We start from the raw sequence: 20,125 nt of genomic DNA, 5'->3' as shown, positions 1-20,125 counted from the left end.
AACCTCTACAAAATATCCTGGTAAAAGTTATCGCATTTTATAGCATTGCGAGGTCAGCTGTTTCCACATCGGGTTCGCTTAAGAGGCACAGGACTTGGCACAAGCTGGGAGAGCAGAGCATCGCCTTGATGTGTCAGCCTCCACTCACTGTGTGACCCTAAACACAGTTCATTATCTGGGCTTCAGATCCCCATCTATAAAATAAAACGAAATAATCCCTGCTTGTTTAGCTCGGGCTGAACAGAATAGGTTCTTAAAGCTGAATGGCTGCAGTTGAAGGAGACGCTATCCGTGTTGGCAAAAGGGCAATGGAGGCAGTTTTTGGGTAGTTTCGCATTAGTTATGGTAAGCAGTCTTTCTGAAAAGTTTCCATGTTTAATTACATATTTTAAACAATCATTACAAGAAATCATTTTCCCACCCTGTGTGGTATTTTCAGATTTGTTTGAATGGAAATATAACCAAAACACAGCAAGCTTAAGTAACATCTCTGTCCCCTTTTTTTTGCCCCTGATCCCACTGTATTCACTAACACAGGGCTTGGCACCTTTCCTCATCCTGACTTTTTAGCAGATGAGCAAGGTTGCAGAGGTCTAAAAAGGTTGCTCAGCTCTAAAAAGGTTGCTTTGATTTTTCCATCCACCATGCCACAAAGGAAGCTGCCGCTGAGCCTGACACAAGAGTTGGTACTCAAAAATGTGGAATGAATTAGGTTGAATGGGGCGATTAGAGGATTAATTAGTGGCTTAAAAAAACAATGAAGACCTTTTGTGGAGAAGGCAGTATTGCTGCATGACCAGTAATCAAGAGCAGGGTTCTCTAAAACCTTTCTGCAACCATTTATTTACAAACATTTTAAACAGTTACTATAAGATACTTTAAAATTTTAAACAGTTAATAGAAGAAAAATTTAAAGTGAACTGTTTATGACACTAAAAACTTTTTAGGAAAAGACATTTTAAAAAGCAAAGCTGGGAATCAAATTCCCTTATGACTCCAAGTCTCTAGTTAAACTATCTTTTTTCTGTTGATGTTATTGGCAGTATTTGCATTTTATTCTTCTGACATACACTTCTGTGAGCCAGAAAAGTAATTTAGCAACTCTATGAAAATTTCTTGAGATTGCTGCTGTCTGAGAAATCCAGTGAATTTTTCACAAGAAATTGGTTTTTATTCAGCTTCCCTCTCTCCCTGAGGTAAGTAAACAAGTGGCGTCGTCTCCTCCATGTGACCTTGATCCCATACTTCTCCTCAGGAGTGTCTTTAACTAGAACAGGCCCAGGCCCTGGGGTCTTGGGAGTACTGGTGTGAAAGGAGCCACTTGGAAGGCTATCTTCCCTCTGATCTGGGGGAATGGGCCCCTCCTTCACAAACGAAGACTCTGGGGTCTGAATATCAGGTGGAATGAACACGTAAGGTAAGTTTTGAAGTGTATGTGTGGACAGCTCCCCACAGCTTTGAGGACTGAGCACTGGAACTAAGGGCCTTCCAGAAATGTACTTTTCTGACTGATTGGCGCACTCCCTGGTTAAGGGGATCCCAAGTGTGGCTGAACTGGAAGACGGGGGGCTCTCAAATGTTAGATGTGGAAACTTGGAGGTGATGGATTTTCGACTTGAAAGTCTTGCCTGGTTTCGGTGATGGTGTTTCTGGTTCATTGGGAACCAGCTTTCTCCTGTTGTATCAAACTGAGGTGAAACCTAAGTAAGAATCAAAAACAAAAACCAAAAAGAAGTGAGGAGGGCTAGGTACCAGGTATGAACCTGAAGGAGGAAACTACATCCAAAGACCAGAATCTAAATGGGGGCCCATTATAGTAATGGACACAAAACAAAACATCTGTCTAATGGGACATTAAGAGAAAGGGATAGGAGGTGTGGGCAAGTTACTCGATCTGGTTTTCCATTTCCTCATGTGTAAGAAAGGGGACAATGCCACCTTCACGTTATCACACCACATGGCTGCAATTTGCTTAATTATCTTTAAACCTTGAGGGCAGAGACGGGCGGTGTTCTTCGCCTTTGATCCCCAGCACCCAGCAGAGTGCCTGGCACCAAGAAGGCCCCCAGGAAAGTGAATGGATGGATGCAAGAATAGGGAGTAGATCACATATGGACAGCAACTGGCCTAAGACCTGGCACGTGATGAGTTCTCAATAAATGCTCACTCCTCTTCTCATCCACAGAATTCTAGCATTTCAGTTTCTTCTACAATTCCGAAGCAAGTATTATGGTTCTTCCAGGCAATCCTGAACAAGTTTTATTAATCAAGCACTCTTACGTGGAGATTTTTGCTTTTGTCTGGCCCTTGGCTATACCACCTCCCTGAAATATAGTAGTTCTGTTCTCTTCCCAGCGCTTCGAAACTGTCAAAACACAACATGCCACGGTGCACCTGGGTGGCTCAGTCGGTTGAGCATCCAACTTTGGGTCAGGACAGGATTTCACAGTTTGTGAGTCTGAGCCCCAATCAGGCTCACTGCTGTCAGCACAGTGCCGGCTTCAGATTCTCTGTCCCCCTCTCTCTCTGCCCCTCCCCTACTCATACTCTCTCTCTCTCTCTCTCAAAAATAAACAAATATTTAAAAACAAAAAATAGGACACGCCATTTTCTATGAAACACTAAATATAGTGCCTAGCTAAATATTTTACCTCTCACATGAAGCTCAGGGAATAATCTCATTGTTTACTCATTCTGCCATTTGTCTGGCTTTTTCACCCAGCTACTGGTTAATGAAACTTTTATACTGAACTCTTTAAGAAGAATGTGGGGGGAAAGACTCCAATTCCAACCAGCCCTCAGCTTGAACTTAGAAAAGATATATACCAGAGAAGATGGCTGATGACAAAAAGAGTACATTGCCTCCTTGTCCCTGCCCCATAAATCTTATTCTTTGGAGGCCCTGGTTCAAGGGGCAGAAGAGTCAGCATCCTGAGAAGCCTAAATGAGCAAAAGTCAAAGTTAGAATCCCATGGCCTACCCAGGAAGTGATGGTGTTGTGGTCAATGGGCTTGCTGGCCACCTGTCTAGTGTGAGTGATGGGAAGCTGTGCAGATCCATAGTGGTGTTTGGGGCCCTCCAGTGGTGGTTGTTGGAATAGCAGCTGGGCTTTCTGGAACCCTTGGCGGCGTTTTTTTCTGGGAGGCATCAATAGGTGAATGAAGAGCGGTTAATAACCACATCATGCTAGCTGTAGTCAGGTCGGGGTACAGGCTCCGATTCCAACCCATGCCTGCAGAGAAGAAACAAAAGCTGGGAAAAAATAATTCCGATGATTCCGTCCCCAGCTCTTCCTCATACTCTGCCAGCCAGTTCTATCAACCACCATTCCTACCTCAATACTTTGGACGGCACAGCTTCCTATTCCTACACCAAGTAAAAACACGGTAGTTCACATTCAACAACATTCAGTCAATGAACAATTGACCAAGCACGTGTTGAGTGCCATGCTGCGTGCTGGGAATTTAAAGATGAAGAACCATTGATTCTACAAGCATTTATCAAGTGCCAAGTACTTGTAGGGACTCATAGGTGAGACTGTCCCTTTCTTCAATGAGCTGAAGAGTCCAGCAGGGGGAGAGAGACAATTACAATAATGAGGAGAATGCTTCCACTCATCCCAGAGGAGGCTTTTAGACTTTCTAGAGAGGATGATATCTGACCTAGTATGAAAGGGCTACAGAAAGCCAAAAAGCTGAGAGGGCAAGGCCCTCTGGGCTGCGGAGCAGCACATACAAAGGCCCAGAGACTTGAAAGGGCACTGTGAATTCAGGGTATTGCAGACTATGTAGCCAGACACAGGTATGAAAAGATGAATATAGGAACTGAGAGGCTAGACCTGGTGTCAGGGTCAGATAAGAAAAGCCAGGAGTGCCACAGGAGTTTAGACGTTAGCCTAAGGAATCACCGAAGATTTTCAAGCAGAAGGATGTGATCACACCTGGATTTTTTTCTTTAACTTTTTACTCCAGATAATTTTGAACATACACAAAAGCAGAATGAATAATATAATGAGCCTCCAACAACCATTAACCCATAGCCAATCTGGATGCATCCACACCCTTTATCCACCTCCCTACACCTGTATTATTTTGAAGAAAATATGACATTCCCAGTCTTTGTACCATTCCCATGAATAAACCTTACATATACGTATTCTTTAACATTATTACATATCCAGACATGTTCAATTTTTTCAGCAGTTTCATAAATGTCACAGTTGGTTGTTGTCTTTTAGACAGATCATCCTGGCAACTGTGGGAAAGGAGAGAAGTACCCTGGAAATACAGGGACCAGTTTAGGAGGTTTTGCTATGTTACTTAAGTGAGAAACGATGAGGCCTGAATCTGGGCTGTGTCAGTGGAGATGGGAGGCTAGAGACAGAGGCAGGATTAAGGATCAAGAGGACCCACAGAGTAATAAAAAGTCTAAAAAAAGTGTCCACGGACTCTAGTAACCAGATCAACTTTAATAAGAACTTCATCAGTGGAAGAGTGGGAAAGATGTTTGAATTCAACAGAGCAGTGAATGGGAGGAACAGCCGGGCATCCTAGAAAGTCTGGCAATAGGGCAGACTGGCCATTCGTGATGCATTCATACAGCCAACAATCAAAAGTAACCTGCTCTGATTTATGTCACTAGGCCGTGGAAATATAGGGAAAGAAAAAAGGAAGAACAAACTCTCTACCTCAGCAGCTAAACATTTTTAGGGAGAACACAGGTAATACACACATCTACTTGTTCATTCATTCAGCCACTCAACAAATATTTACTGAGTACCAACAGTGCTCCTGGTGCTGGAAATATATGCCAGAGAACAAAATGAAATCCCGCCCTCATGGTGCTTACATCCTAGTTGGGAAGTGACTATGGAGAAAAGTCAAACAGGATAAGGGGTTGAGCCTACTTAGTGCTCCTTTAGACAGGGTTGTCAGGGAAGGTAACTGAAAAGGTGATATTTGAGAGGTGCCTGGGTGGCTCAGTCAGTTAAGCGTCCAACTCTTGGTTTCAGCTCAGGTCATGACCTCACAGCTTAGTGAGTTCAAGCCCTGCATCGGGTTCTGTGGTGACGGTGCGGAACCTGCTTAGGATTCTCTCTCTCCCCATCTCTCTCTGTCCCTCCCCTGTTTGCACTGTCTGTTTCTCTCAAAATAAATAAACTTTAACAACAACAAAAAAAAGGTGATATTTGAGCAAATACCTGAAATGAAAAAAGGAGAATAAGCAATCAATAGAAAGGCAGAGTGAAGAATACTACAGGCTTCGAGAACAGTAAATCCAAAAATCACAAGGTGAGAATATGTCTGATTTGTTCAAGAAACAGTAAGGTCAGCATGGCTGAACTGGAGAGCAGTAACAGATGTGAATGGGTTCACAGGCAAGGTTAAGGACTCCAGATTGAATTATTCCTAGAGTGATGGAATTATTCCTAGAGTGTCCACAAGGCCCTGGACAGGTAAGGGACATAATGTGATTTATACTTTTCAAAGATAACGTGAGGTGGTTTGTGAGAAAAGGTGTGTTGGGGAGTGCGGGCGTGGAGAAAGGCAGCAGGACAACCTAAAGAGTTGCTACAGGAGTTCAGGGGAGAGTTGACAGCAATAGCAATGGCTCCAGTCAAAAGTGGTGACGTTAGCCAGCCTGCAATGGACACTACAGTGCTCAACAGCAACCCTATTATGTTTCCTTCATCAGCTCATTATCCGCAATGATTATCCTAAGATGTTTCCACTTTCAGGGGCACTTAGGTGGCTCAGTCGGTTGAGCATCCTACTTTGGCTCAGGTCATGATCTCGCGGTGAGTTCGAGCCCCGCGTCAGGCTCTGTGCTAACAGCTTGGAGCCTGGAGCCTGCTTCGGATTCTGTGTCTCCCTCTCTCTCTGCCCCTCCCCTGCTCATGCTCTGTCTTTCTCTGTTAAAAATTAAAATAAACATTAAAAAAAAAAGATGTTTCCACTTTCTTAAAACTTCAGAACTCCCATTCTCTTTAAAAAAAATAATAATAATAAATGCTTATTTATTTTGAGAGAGAGAGCACGAGAGGGGGTAGGGGCAGAGAGAGAGGAGAGAGAGAGTCCTCAAAGAGGCTCTGCACTCAAGGGCCCCATCAGGGGGTTTAATCCCAGGAACCATGAGATCATGACCTGAGCCAAAATCAAGAGTCGGGTGCTTAACTGAGCCACCCAAGTGGCATTTCCCTTCTCTCTTAACAAATGACCTTACTTCCTACTTCCAAGGAAGCCGGGAGACACCAAAGAAAATATTCTCACTTTCCAGAAACCAAACATACAAACCTATATAGATCCGTATCCATCCTCTTTATGTGACAATCACAGATCAGTCCCTTCACTATCTAACCTTGCCCTCTGGCTGTGCCTCAGAGCATTCCTTACTCTACACCTTTCTTAGGCAATCGGTTCGCACCTAAAAGTAGGTGACTTAAGTATTTATATATTCAGCCTAGAGTTCTCCACGCTCAGGACCCATATACCTGCTGCCTACTTGACAGCAACCAGAGGACTCAAATGCACCTCAAAACCCAATACGTTTAAAACTGAATTCGTGATCATTTCCCCTGCATCCGCTCCACAGGTGATTACCTTCCAAGGCCCTTGCTCAGGGAATGGTATCACCGTTCATGTAGTGATGCAGCCAGAAACCTTGACATTTCCCTCCTGTCTCCCCATCCAATAGCACCAAGCCCTGACGATTTTACCTCTTAAGTAGGTCTTCAATAATGCCCCTTTCTCCCCTGTCACTCTCTTTCTCTCCCCACCACCCTTCAATTCCAACAATTCTGATCCGGAGTATTGTAATAGCCTAAGTGGTCTACCCTAATCCACTCCAAAATGCCCTGAAAATGCGTCATCTGATCTTGACTCACTTCTGCTTAAAATGTTTGATTTCTGGATAAGGACCAAATTCCCCTAGTTACGGCTAAGGTCCTACTTCTGTGGCTCCAGCTTCATCTCACACCACACTCCACTCAGGCCTCTTAGCTCAGACTCCTCAGATGGTCTTCAGCCTTTGTACCTACCAATCTTCCTCCCACCACCTCCTTGCACACCTTAATCCTTTTGCTTTGAGGGTTTCACTCCTTTCTTTGCACAAAGACATCAGATCTCCCAACAAGCTTCAGTTCGGAAAAGCCTTTCCTGACCTACCTAAGGTAAGATCTTATTGTAGATACTCAGTTATCAGTGACCTCTAATTTATCCCTTCACAGCTGTAATTCTCCGTTTGCTTATTTGATTCTTCAAAACCGTCTGTTCTGTTCTCTCTTCCCATTACAGGTACCCAGGGTAAGAAAAGAATCTCCGCGGCCACTGTATCCTAGCAGGTCCTGGCACATAGTAGGTGCTCAACAAAATTTCTTGACTACATTAGTCAAAGAGCTTTATGGTATGGAATTTAAGATGTTGGAAGCTGAAATGAGATGATAGGCTAGGCGACTAGTCGAGATAGCTAGCCGATCGTTAGGTGAATGGAGTACGGTGTCCCCTGACGGGGAAGCCAAGGCCTCAGAGATTTTGGAAAAGGCCAGAGGGAGGCGGGAGGAGCGGCGTCGGGGGCGGGATCAGGGTAGGGACTGGGAACACGCGAGGGAGCGCAGGCCGAGGGCCCCGGCCGTCCCCGCCCGCCCCCCGCCGCGGGAGCCCCCCTGAGCCCTCCGGGCCGCCCACGGCCGCTCCCTCCCCACGAGCCGGTAGTCGTCCGGCCTTACCCGCCCGGCGGCTTCCCGGCCTCAGCTCCCCTCCGCCGCCGCGACGTTCGAGCCCGGAACGCGGAGACAAGGGCGGCCGCCGATTGGCGACGCTCCGTCACGTGACCGCAACGCTCCGCCGGCGCCAATTTCAAACAGCGGAACAAACTGAAAGCTCCGGTGCCCGACCCCACCCCCGGCCCCCCGGCCCGGGACCCCTCCCCTCCCGGGATCCCCCGGGATTCCCCACCCCTCCCGCACCGCCGGGGACCCGGCCGGCCTGGCGCGAGTCCCTGTCCGGGCCCCTGGCTCGGCCCCCAGGTTGGAGGAGCTCGGAGCCCGCCCTTGGAGCCACAGCCCAGCAGCGGCGGCGGCTGCAGTCGGGAGGTGAGCGGGGGGCGGAGGAATGGAGTCTGAGGCCCGGCCCGGGCAGAGGCAGGGAGCCCGGGAGCCCGGGCCCGGGCGCCGAGGTCAGGGGGTCTAGTAGCAGGGCACGCGACCCGAGTGGAGGTTTGGGGCCACACGGAAACCAGGGCTGAGAGAGGGTGCAAACTTTTTCTGCATCCAACCTCCTGGCCTAGTCCTCACTCCTTTCTCAAAGCACCTTTTGGCCTTCCCTGGAAGTTTGACCTCCGCACCCTGCCCACAACCTTGAGAGGGCTGCTGGGGTGGCCTACCTTTCTAGGCAGACTGGCTGGGATGAAGACTGGCTTTATTCTGCATTAAGTCAAAGACAAACCTGTCCACATCCTCCCCTGCTCCCAGGCGCTCTCACCACTAAGCAACACTGCCTCCGCTCCACCCTTTTCCAGGGCCCTTCTCCTGGATCCTTAGAATCTGCAAGATTTCTCTGGTCCGGATGGGCAGTGGTGTCGGAGGGGTCAGTCTGGAAGTCCCCTAGGTTAGATAAAGTGTTGGCAATGATAAGAAAAGACTGGTCAGAGAGTAGGAGGCAAAATTAAGCCTTAGACCAGGAAGATATCTTTTGGGAATGGGGAAGGAATAATAGTATCTACTGTTTGGCAGGGGGGAGAGGGAGGCCTGAAGAGATAGGAGGTAGAAGTAAAACTGAGATTTTAAAGTAGAGGAAACCTGGTTATAAAGGAAAGGGACGGGGGCAGAGCGGAGAGGGCCTATGAGCTCTAAGCAGACAGCAAATGTCATAGGGGTGTCACAGTCATTTTCAGGGAGATAGATGTCCTAAAACAACCCATTCCTCTGTCAAAGTGCCTCTAAATAGGATTGCACAATGTTACATGATAGCAGAGTATCCTGTGTATCTATTTTCCTTAACATTGCAAAATCACCTTAACATATTGATGATAGCGCATTCTATCAGTCAGGAGATAATGGATTATAGTCTTAGTTCTGGAAGAGAAATTAAGCAATACAGTAACATGCTTAGAAAGTTAAAATATGAATAAGCACATGCAAGTACTAAAATGTCACTATATAAATAATTTGTAAATTGGTACAACATGGTGGTTATATACTTAATAATACTATATTGTATATTTGAAAGTTGCTAAGAGAGTAGACCTTAAAATTTCTCATCACAAGAAAAAAAATTGTAACTGTGTGTGGTGATGGATGTTAACTGGACTTACTGTGGTGATCATTTCAGAATACACACAAATATCGAATCATTATGTTGTGCACCTGAAACTAATATGTTATGTGTCAATTCTATCTCAATAAAAAATAAAAGTACAATAAATACATAATAAATAAATAAATCGTAAATTGTGAAAGAAAGATGAACTTTTTATAAATGCAAGGATAATGGCCTGGGAAATGAATAACACCATGGGCCTTGAATAGAGCAGTTTCGTCTTGAGATTTTGTGAAGGAGGTGATGGCATGAGAGCAAGATTACAATCTGCCTTTCTCTCCCCTCCCCTCCCCTCCCCTCGCTTCCCCTCCTTTCCTCTATGGGCACTGATTCTTTTATTTATAACTAAGATGCTATAAACATATACCGGCTTTATCAACCGTAAAATAGATTATGGGAGCAGAGTTTTGTCAGGACTCCTAAAATTGCCAATGTCCTCCTATTCCAGCATTCCTGTCCCTACAGTCACTACAAGTGATCTGTATTATAGGAGACAGTGATAGAAACTTCCACATTTTTGTAACTGTCCCACTCGTTTCTGTAGCCAAACATTCTTAAGCTTCCAGAAGACTTTTGGCCATGTTGACCTACATTCAACCCAATCCCACTTTCCCCTTTTGAAGTGCTTCAGTTTTAGCCTTGTTTTGTCGTACAACTCATCTCCTCGTTGTTTGAGGCCTTTATGAGGCCCAGAGATCATTAACCTGGGCACATGGGCTCATGTTTTTCATCATGGAAAGAGGAAAACGCCTTTCTCTAACAGAACCTCCTTCTCAGCCTAACAAATCTCTGACATCCTGCTGTTCCTTGCACTTTCCAGGGTCTATACTTGTGATTCTCAATGGAGAGTGAAAGCACAGATTCATAATGAAAACCAGCCCCCGTCGGCCACTGATTCTGAAAAGACGGAGGCTGCCCCTTCCTGTTCAGAATGCCCCAGGTGAAACATCAGGAGAGGAACCTAAGAGGCCCCCTGCCCAGCAAGAGCCTGGTCAAGCACAGGCCTCCAAGGGGGCGGCAGACTCCAACTCTTGCAAGTTTCCAGCTGGGATCAAGATTATTAACCACCCCACCATGCCCAACACCCAAGTGGTGGCCATCCCTAACAATGCCAATATCCAGAGCATCATCACAGCATTGACCGCCAAAGGAAAAGAGAGTGGCAGCAGTGGGCCCAACAAATTCATCCTCATCAGCTTTGGGGGAGCCCCCACGCACCCTTCAGGACACCAGCCTCAAGCCCAAACCAGCAATGATCCCAGGAGGACAGAAGTGGTCACTGAGACCCTGGGACCAAAGCCTGCAACTAGGGATGTGAATCTACCTAGACCACCTGGAGCCCTACCTGGGCAGAGATGGGAGAGCTGTGGTACGTGGCCTGCAAGGCAAAGGAGTGAGGAGCCCAGCCTTTCCTTTCTGGTAGCAAGGACCGCAGTCCGTCACATTGATACCTAACAGGCACCTAGCCTGAACCAGGGGAACGTCTTGTCTTTCTTCATCTCGAATCCTTGACCCAGATCCTTTGGGCACCATCGAAAGTGCCCCAAGTATAATTTAGCATTTCTACTACTTTCTTCATATTAGAAAAGGATGTTTATTTTTTTTAGTTATCTTTCCCATTGACCATATAAGGAAATAAGAATCTTTCTCCATTTTAATAAAGGAGAAAACTGAAGCATGAGGAGGAAAAGTGACTTTCTTTGTGCCAATACCCAGTAACTCTTTTGTAAGGTTACCTTGACTGATCGTAAGGCTCACTGAAATGCAGCTGGAGCAATGCTCCTGAATTTCTCCTGAAATCCATAATGGGGCAGAGTATCTGAGGGCCACATTAGATTGAGCATGTGTTCCCTGTCCCTAAGGGTAGAGGTCTTAGAGAGCTGCTCCCTAACCACCGATTTCAGTGGGCCTGCCAGGCAGTGGACCGGGCAGCTAAGTGGCATCTCGGATTGTTTCCCCTCTAGCTGGCGGTGAGGCAGCAGGCTGCACTCTCGACAACAGCTTGACCAACATCCAGTGGCTCAGAAAGGTGAGTTCTGATGGACTGGGCTCCAGCAGCATCAAGCAAGAGACGGAGGAAAAGGAGAATCGTCACCTGGAGCAGAGTCAGGTAAAGGTGAACAGTTCTGTCACTCACCAGGGAAGTCAGGGCCAATGCAGGAAATTTCTAAGAAGGGAAATGGATCAAGTGGCCTGTGGAGGAGAATTTCCAGGTTCCGGTATTAGCACTTCACTTACTGTGATTCTGCATAACTTTTGAGCTACCTACCTTTCTGCCTGGAATCTTTTTTTTTTTTTTTTGCCCGGTCTCTGAAATTTCCTTGAGGGCAGATTCCCCTGGCTCACTCTGTATTCCATTAACACGAAGTTTAGTACTCTGCCCTTAGCAGGTACTTAGTAGGTATTCAGGAAATGATGAAGAGATCTTAGTGTGGAAAGCCACTTGAACTTTAAAGAGACACCCCCAACAGCATGAAAGGAATGGAGCATTTTTAACAAGATAGATTTATTAGAAGATACAGTAAATAGCAAATAAAGTGACTGAGGTGTGAATTTTAAATACTTCCCCAGCAATCAAATTTGATTTGGCCCAGGCTTGTTTTTCACAGTTACCACATTGTTGCATACATCCTTAAATCATTCATTCAACAACATTTATGAAAGTGAAAATTTGCATGGATGTGTGCATAAGTAAAAACTCAGCTGTTTGCTTCAAACTTGTGCACTTTCTAAAGTTAGAGCTCCGTTTTTTAAAATGTAAATGATCAGCTCTTTGCCTAAGACTTAGCCAGATGTGTGTTTTGCAGACGTTTGTCTGTCCCATGCTCTTGGGAATATGTCTCTCATAGAAACACTGAAAAGAGACAGTTTTATTCACATCACATTAGTAGAATGCAGACGAAGACCTTGGTCTCCTGACCTCCCAGGTCTGAAAGATGGGTACTGGACTTCCACTTATTATTGGACAGTATATTCGACAAAATGAACAGTGACAGAGAAATGGCTCCACATTGTCTAGGGACATCGCTACCGTTCCTAATCCTAAAATTTGATTCTATGGAATAGTGGTCTCAGATGAGTTGGTTTCTAGTATAATTCTGCAGGTTAAAGTTTTCTCTAGGGAATGTTCTTAAGGGGCCCCGGGGAGGTCTTATGAACTCTTCCATGTCATTCCTTTTTCTCCTTGCCTTTGGCTTCTCATAACCCTCAGGTTGAGGAGCCCCCGGGAGCATCAACTTCCTGGCAGGACTCTGTATCTGAGCGGCCACCGTATTCTTACATGGCCATGATACAATTCGCCATCAATAGCACCGAGAGGAAACGCATGACCTTGAAAGACATCTATACTTGGATTGAGGACCACTTCCCCTATTTTAAGCACATTGCCAAGCCAGGCTGGAAGGTACATAACAACCCATGACAACCCATAGCAACCAAAGTCAAGGTCACTCTGACCCCGCAGTTTGTCTACACAGATGTGCAGCAGTTCTGTGTCTGGTACTCTGAGAAGCAGTTAAATGCAAAGGAAGCTGGAATTATAAACAATTGTATCTTTTAGACTGTGACTTGATCCTGCTGAATCCAGGCAAAAAATGGTCAACAACAGCTCTGCAAAGCACTTCATTGGTCCCTACCTAAATGGAGTCTCTCCAGTGTAACACTAAGCCTACTTTTGCACTACATTGAAAGGCAGCTGGAGTGACTAAGTAGCAATGAAAAAATGCTGTCTTTGAGCCTTGTGACCTGAGATTCACCTCCTATAATGTCACATGTCATCTCCAGAAGGCAGGGACTTTCTCTTCATTGTACTTGTGGGAACACTGAGGTCCCTTGGAGTTGCTGTAGCTCACTCCACACTGTCAGAGCTACAGTGTTGATTTTCTGACAGGTGGGCAACTCCAAGCAAGGGTTTTTTGTTTTGTTTCCTCCACAGTAGAATTCTTAACTGCACTGTCTTACCTCAAAGAAATTTCCTAGTTTCTTAGTTGCTTTACTTACTTGTCTTGCTACTGATTGCTTCATAGCCTCCGTACCCGTTCCTTGCTGCTGACAGCCATCCAGTCCTTTCCTTTATCACCAGCTGATGGCTTTATGGACTGATGGCTTGATGGCCCAGCTTGCCAACTCTGCAGTGTGGAGCGGCAGGGGAGAGAGTCGCCAATAGGCAAGATCATGAGGATCCTGCTGGCCACAGTGGGGGAGGCCTGAGGCTGCTTTCAGCCTCAGGAAACATCAAAGGTGATAATTCAGAAGCTGAAGTAGCTGGTAACTAGTTGTCTTTCTCTCCTTCCAGAATTCCATCCGCCACAACCTTTCTCTCCATGACATGTTTGTTCGGGAGACATCTGCCAATGGCAAAGTCTCCTTTTGGACTATCCACCCCAGTGCCAATCGCTATTTGACATTGGACCAGGTATTTAAGGTGAGTGTCCTGGCTTCATCTCAATAGGGCCAGAGTTGGTCATCATAATATCCATCTCAAAAGGAAACAAGTCCTCCTTGTGATGATCTTACCTGGCCAGGGCCGAGTTAAAAGCCAGCCAGCCCAGAGATGAGCTGTATAAAACTAGCTGAATTCAGTACAGTTGACAGATACCAAATGACACACTTCTGTGCCAGACCAGGCCGTGGAGGAGACCGTTTTGATCCAAACAGAGGACTACTCTGAGCAGTGTTTCCCTAACTGCCTTGCAGATAAGAATTGCCTGCCGCCTGTTAAAAAAAATACAGCTTCCCAGGTCCCTCCCTGGGGGCTTCTGACTCAGTGGGTCTGGAACAGGGCCAGGAATACATATTTTTAACAGGCATCTTTGGTGATTCTTACAGAGAAAGTCTGGAAAACCATTTTAAAAGAGCCCTTCTTTAGCCTGGAGACCAGAAATTGAGCCATCAGAACCTCTTTTCAGAAATGATTGTTTGGGGATTTCAGGGTGCCCATAAGGCCGCTATCAGCTCTAACTGTTCTCCTGGGAGGGGAAGTTGTCCCGGGTGGCCCTCAGTATCAAACAGAAATAGCTGTTTTTCCCGACCTGGTCAGATTGGCCACGCTGGTGGTAACTTCATTTCATTTCTTTCCCACAATGCCTGACCGCCACCAGCCACTGGACCCAGGGTCTCCACAATCGCCTGAGCACTTGGAATCAGTAAGATTCTTTTCCTCCTGGCTCGGGGCTTGGCCTTGTTTTCCTTTCACTGCTCAGCATGACTTTAGTGGACAGGGGAAGGGAGCCTGGGGCTATGTGACTTCCAGCCCTGAAGGCAGAGCACCCCTGAGCTTCTGGGAGTAAGGAAATTTATACCGCCACCTCATTCCCCCACCAGCTTCTGCCCACTTCCCTCCCCTCCCCACACCCCACATTTTGGGCATGACGAAGGTTCACTGAGCAGAGCGGGGTGTGGCAGCAGGACATGCCACGGGCTTCGTGCGAGATGGCAACCACAAGTGCATGGCATGGGCCTGGCAGGTGGCAGTTTTCTCTCTTCCTTTTCTACCTGGCTTTTCTTTGTCGCTCCTAGAACAACACGCGTTAGCATCCCCCGGGGGTGGTGAGGACACCAGATGAGGTGGTAGGACTGTCCTGCCATCATAGATCTGTGTGCCGTCCACCTCTTCCCACTAACCAGGCTTTGGAGACAGTGCTCACCTGCATCTGCCCCAGACGGCCTTTTCTTTCTGGGCCATCGGTTAGCTCGGTGCACAGTCCCAGAGCAGCTGGTGGGTTCTCCTGCCTTCTCCCCCTGCCTTATTAACCCAGGTTTCTTTCTCTCCCCATCTGCCACAAGCAGCAGCAGAAACGACCCAATCCTGAGCTCCGCCGGAACGTGACCATCAAAACTGAACTCCCACTGGGCGCACGTTAGTATGGGAGAGTGGGCATCAGGCTAGTCCTTGCTCTGGGGGCGTGTTTTGAGTCTGAGCCCAGAGAAGGAGAGCAAAGCTCCTGGGATTGAGAAGGGGTTTATCCCTGGACCCCTGCTCCTGATCTCCCCTGTTTCCTCTTAGGGCGGAAGATGAAACCACTGCTGCCACGGGTCAGCTCATACCTGGTACCTATCCAGTTCCCGGTGAACCAGTCGCTGGTGTTGCAGCCCTCAGTAAAGGTGCCATTGCCCCTGGCAGCTTCACTCATGAGCTCAGAGCTTGCCCGCCATAGCAAGCGGGTCCGTATTGCCCCCAAGGTGAGTGGCTTCGGTTTTTCTCCAAGGAGAGACCGCAGTCAATTAAAAGTGTTGGACCTCTAGTTTGCAAAGCACTCTGCTAAGTGTTCCTTGAGAAGTTTATAAATCTATATGGGTAGACAAGGCATAAATACAAAGGAAAATTCAAGAGCATTAGAAGAGCTAAAAAAGAACTTGGATTACAATATGAGTGGTGTCAGAAGACCCATGAATACCTAATGAGTTTATAAGAATTCAGACCAGGGGGATGATGATAGATGGGCTGGCTTGGGTAAGGAAGAGTTCACACAGGAAGTAGGTTTTAGAAAGACGTACATTTGGATAAACAGGTGTAGCAAGAGCATTCTAATTGGCAGTGCCATGGAGGCAGGAGATGCCAGTTTATACCTAGTAACAGCAGAATGATTGGGTCAGGTTTTCATCCTTGGTACTATTGACATTTAGGGATGGATCATTCTTTGTTGGGGGTAGACAGGCGTGGTCCTGTGTGCTGAGGGATCTTTAGCAGCACCCCGTGTCTCTCCCCACTAAAATGTGTCTGGACATTGCCAAATATCCCATAGGGAGCGGAAGAGTGCATATATGGCCCCTGGCTGAGCATCAGTGGTCTAGCTTGAGGAGAAGGTGAGGAGCCATATCTTGATGGGCTATCAAGTGTGGACATAGAGAAGGATTTGTGAGCAAGAGCTCTCCTTTAATAGAGCAGAAGAAAAGGCCCTCCCTGCCTCCTCCACTGAGATGGCAACAGCATGGGCTCTGGAGTTCAGAGAGACTTGGCTTTGCTTTAGTTTTGTTTTTGTTTTTTTTATTTTTTTTAACTTTATTTTGAGAGAGAGAGAGAGAGAGAGAGAGAGAGAGAGAGAGAATGCATGTGCGAGCGTGGGAGGAACAGAGAGAGAGGAAGACTGAGGATCCCAAGCAGGCTCTGTGCTGTCAGCGTGGAGCCTGACTCAGGGCTTGATCTCACAAACCGTGAGATCGTGACCTGACCTGAAATCAAGAGTCAGACTCCACCAACTGAGCCACGCAGGTGCCCCTATTTTTTTTTATTTAAAAAATACTTTTTAAATATACATAAAATTATACATACTACCATAAGTCATTTTACCTAAATGTATCCATATGACTGTAGCACATATACTGTTCTTGTTTTAATGCAGTCTTTTTTACTTCACCCACATCCCTGCTGCTGACATCCCCCCCGTTGACAATTTAGTATGCTTGCTTTTATAATTCATCCGTGCTCTCTGTGTACCATACATACATCTTGCCATAGCCATTTTATATAGGCACATACAACACGCAGAACATTAAAAACGGGATCTCGTTGCACTTTTCTGCCACATGGAAATTCTTCTAATTCACTTGGCATTAGCTCTAATTCATTGTTTTTTAATGGCCACCTAACATTCCACTGTGTGGCTATGCCAAAAATTTTCCAGCCATTCCACTTTTATGGGTACATTTTGCTTCTAGTTTTTTTTTGCCCTATAAACAACACTGCAGTAAATATCTTTGCAAGTATCTTTCTTATAAGTGCTTGTATTTCCATGGGATAGAAAACCAGGCACAAAATTCCTGAGTGGAAACGTGTTACCAATTTTATTAAATATTGCTAGATATTGTTTTCCAAAATCATATACAGTATTTTACATTTCTACCAGCAATATATGACAAGACCTATATCTTTGCCAGCAGTCGGTATAGTCTTTTAAATATTTGCCCATCTGCTATATATAAATGATATCTCCTTGTTTCATTTTATCTTTCGTTGCTTATCGGTAAGTGTGAGTACCTTCTAATTATGTTGGGTCACTTGGAATTGTTCACTATCAGATACTTATTTATGGCTTGGCCCATCTTTCTATGGGGTTTTGATAATATGTGAAAATTCTTTGTTATTAAAATACTAACTTCAGTCTTTTATGCTGAAGATACTTCTTTTACTTCTGTTGTTTGTTTCTTTGTTTATGGAATCTCTTGCCACAGTAAGATTTTAAGTTTTTATGTAGTCAAATATGTCTCTCTTCTCTTTTACAGCTTCTGGGTTTCCAGTCTTGCTTAAGAAGGTCGCACCCACCCTCAGATTGTACATGTAGTCTCCTAGATTCTCTTTCAGGATTTGTATGGTTTTACTTCTTCTATTTAAGTCTTTGTACATGGTATGAAACAGGCATCCAATTTTATTTTCTCTCTGATGGGTACTAATTATACCAGCACCATATTAAATGCACTTTTACTCCCCGGAATTGAACCACCGCCTTCATCCTATATTCTCCTATTTAATAGTCTGTAAAACTTTAAAAAGACAAAAAAGAGGAACAGCACCAGCATGTGGCTTGCTTTAGCCAGGATCTTGTGTCCCGCCTGGTGACCGGGTTGAATCTCAAGGCCTGGAGAGCTCTGTCTCACCATATCCCTGCTTCGCTTGCAGGTGCTGCTAGCTGATGATGGGGTGGCCCCTCTGCCCACCGCAGGGCCTGTGCAAGAGGACAAATTCCTGCTTGGAGAAAGGCTGTCTCCTCTGCTTCCAGTTCAGTCCATCAAGGAGGAAGAAATCCAGCCCGGGGAGGAAATGCCACTCTTGGGGAGACCCATCAAAGTAGAGAGCCCGCCCTTGGAGGAGTGGCCTTCACCATGCCCATCTGTTAAAGAGGAACTGTCGCACTCCTGGGAGGGTTCGTCCCACTCTCCCACCCCGAGGCCCAAGAAGTCCTACAGCGGGCTCAAGTCCCCAGCCCGGTGTGTCTCGGAAATGCTCGTGATCAAACGCAGGGAGGGACGGGAGATGAGTCGGTCTCGCAGAAAACAGCACCTCCTGCCTCCCTGTCTGGATGAGCCTGAGCTACTCTTCTCCGAGGGCCCCAGGGCTTCCCAGCGAGCCACAGAGCTCACTTTGCCCGCAGTGTCCTCCGAGCCCACCTCCCGGCTTGGCTCCTGCCAGGAGGAGGGAGGACCCTTTAAGACACCCATTAAGGAGACACCGCCCATCTCCTCCACCCCGAGCAAGTCTGCCCTCCCCATGACCCCTGAATCCTGGAGGCTCACACCCCCAGCCAAAGTAGGGGGCCTGGATTTCAGTCCGGTACAAGCCCCCCAGGCTGCCTTTGGCCCCCTGCCTGATTCCCTGGGGCTAACGGATTTTAGCACCACCCCGCTGAAAAGTATCCCACTCTTTGACTCACCCCGAGAGCTCCTCAATTCAGAGCCCTTTGACCTCACCTCTGACCCCTTCAGCAGCCCTTCCCCCTCAGATATGGAAGTCCCCAAGCCGGGGTCCCCCGGGTCACAGGTTGCCAGCCTTTCAGCCAACCGTTCTCTGACGGAAGGCCTGGTTCTGGACACAATGAATGACAGCCTCAGCAAGGTCCTCCTGGACATCAGCTTCCCTGGCCTGGAGGAGGACCCTCTGGGCCCTGACAGCATCAACTGGGCTCAGTTCATTCCCGAGCTGCGGTAGAGGCCTGACCTTACCCTTGCTGCCCAAGCCTTCCGCACTTCCAGGAGCTCGTGCACCTGGGCCATCCAAGCCCTCTGAGTGAGGACAGCAGGCAGGGACCGTCCGCTCCTCTAGCTCCACTTTGCCTGCTTATGCCAAGGCAGATGTCACGCCGTGGCCGCCACTGGGCCCTCTGCAAGCCGCGAGGGCCTGGTGACTGGTCCCTGGGCCACCTGATGCTCCCCGAGAAAATCTGACTCCTCACTCTCCCTGCTAGGAGCTGAAGGGTGAGAACAGCAAAAGAAAGGGTGAAAGAGATTAGGAACCCCCCCCAAACTGTGCCTGTGCCCAGCAGTCCCCCACCTTCCCTGCTCCTTGTAAATAGTGTATATTCTCCAATTTAACCTCTAATTATAAATATAAGCTTATTTCCTTAGATCATTATCTAGAGACTGCCAGAAGGTGGGTAAAGTGACAAGGGGTTTCAGTTTGCTTCTGTTCCTTGCTTTTAATTCCCAGAGAAGGGAGGACCTGCAGTGCATGGTTTCTTCCAGGCCTGGGGTACTTGCCTCAAGGGCTCTTTACTGTAGGCACCCAGACAAGCAGATCTGCTTCCTAGGGTCCCTCTTATTGCCCCTCCCTCCCACCTTCCCACATTTCCAAGTCAGCTTTCCTGCACAAAGAAATCCTGGTAAAAGGTAAAAAGGTCTCGTAATGGGTCAAGAGTTGAATTGGGGGCGGGGGAATGGATGCATCTGAAGCAAAGAATGGGTGTCCAGATGTGCTCCCAAGAGATGTTTCTCTGATAATATCCCTAATCATGCCAGAGAGACTAGCATTGCCAAGAACTTGGCCCAAGGCTTGAGAAGACTAAAAGGGCCCTGTCCTGCCCTGCCTAGCTTCCTTAGCTCACTCACACCTCAGCTTTGCAAAGAGCCACCCTAGGCCCCAGCTGACCACATGCATGTGAGCCAGCTCAAGAACACTACCATAACTCAATAAAATCCAGGGTGGAAGTGTGGTCTCTGGTGCATCGGTGTCTGGTCCCTGAGGCGTAAGGAGGGGTTGGAGAAGAACGTGAGAAATATTGGACATGGTGGTGACAAAGAAGAGGTAAGGCCTGAAGCTGAGAAGAAGCAGGTGAGGGAGAATGCTAAGGGCTTTGGCCTGGACTGCCTCCCACACTGCACGG

The 20,125-nt window shown here is 47.0% G+C and overlaps 2 protein-coding genes across 9 annotated transcripts; one reads left to right on the top strand and one right to left on the bottom strand.

Annotated features, from left to right (window-relative positions):
* Nucleotides 1–357: 357 nt before the first annotated feature.
* On the bottom strand, nucleotides 358–7,821 carry RHNO1 (RAD9-HUS1-RAD1 interacting nuclear orphan 1). 3 transcript variants are annotated; one of them, XM_045466867.1, is made up of 3 exons: nucleotides 7,724–7,821; nucleotides 2,981–3,232; nucleotides 358–1,700 (listed from the first exon to the last, which is right to left on the bottom strand). In XM_045466867.1, exons 2-3 carry the CDS (start codon nucleotides 3,146–3,148, stop codon nucleotides 1,104–1,106), a joined length of 765 nt encoding a protein of 254 aa, XP_045322823.1. In that variant the 5' UTR covers nucleotides 3,149–3,232; nucleotides 7,724–7,821; the 3' UTR covers nucleotides 358–1,103. The 3 variants fall into 3 exon arrangements, with proteins under 3 accessions (XP_045322823.1, XP_045322824.1, XP_045322825.1); XM_045466868.1 differs by having other exon boundaries at nucleotides 2,981–3,252; nucleotides 7,724–7,786; XM_045466869.1 differs by lacking the exon at nucleotides 7,724–7,821 and adding an exon at nucleotides 7,164–7,279.
* Nucleotides 6,980–19,954, top strand: FOXM1 (forkhead box M1). Of its 6 annotated transcripts, XM_045466841.1 has the most exons (10): nucleotides 6,980–7,168; nucleotides 7,293–7,352; nucleotides 10,135–10,683; nucleotides 11,279–11,424; nucleotides 12,526–12,717; nucleotides 13,609–13,737; nucleotides 14,414–14,458; nucleotides 15,099–15,171; nucleotides 15,319–15,494; nucleotides 17,929–19,954. In XM_045466841.1, exons 3-10 carry the CDS (start codon nucleotides 10,182–10,184, stop codon nucleotides 18,952–18,954), a joined length of 2,289 nt encoding a protein of 762 aa, XP_045322797.1. In that variant the 5' UTR covers nucleotides 6,980–7,168; nucleotides 7,293–7,352; nucleotides 10,135–10,181; the 3' UTR covers nucleotides 18,955–19,954. The 6 variants fall into 6 exon arrangements, with proteins under 6 accessions (XP_045322797.1, XP_045322799.1, XP_045322802.1 ...); XM_045466843.1 differs by lacking the exons at nucleotides 6,980–7,168; nucleotides 7,293–7,352 and adding an exon at nucleotides 7,825–8,089 and having other exon boundaries at nucleotides 15,102–15,171; XM_045466840.1 differs by lacking the exons at nucleotides 6,980–7,168; nucleotides 7,293–7,352 and adding an exon at nucleotides 7,902–8,089.
* Nucleotides 19,955–20,125: the final 171 nt, after the last annotated feature.

The sequence above is a fragment of the Leopardus geoffroyi genome, chromosome B4 (assembly GCF_018350155.1).
Source record: "Leopardus geoffroyi isolate Oge1 chromosome B4, O.geoffroyi_Oge1_pat1.0, whole genome shotgun sequence".
Taxonomy (NCBI): Eukaryota; Metazoa; Chordata; class Mammalia; order Carnivora; family Felidae; genus Leopardus; species Leopardus geoffroyi.
Note: the sequence above shows the minus strand (reverse complement) of the source record. Positions and strands in the feature narration are given on the sequence as shown.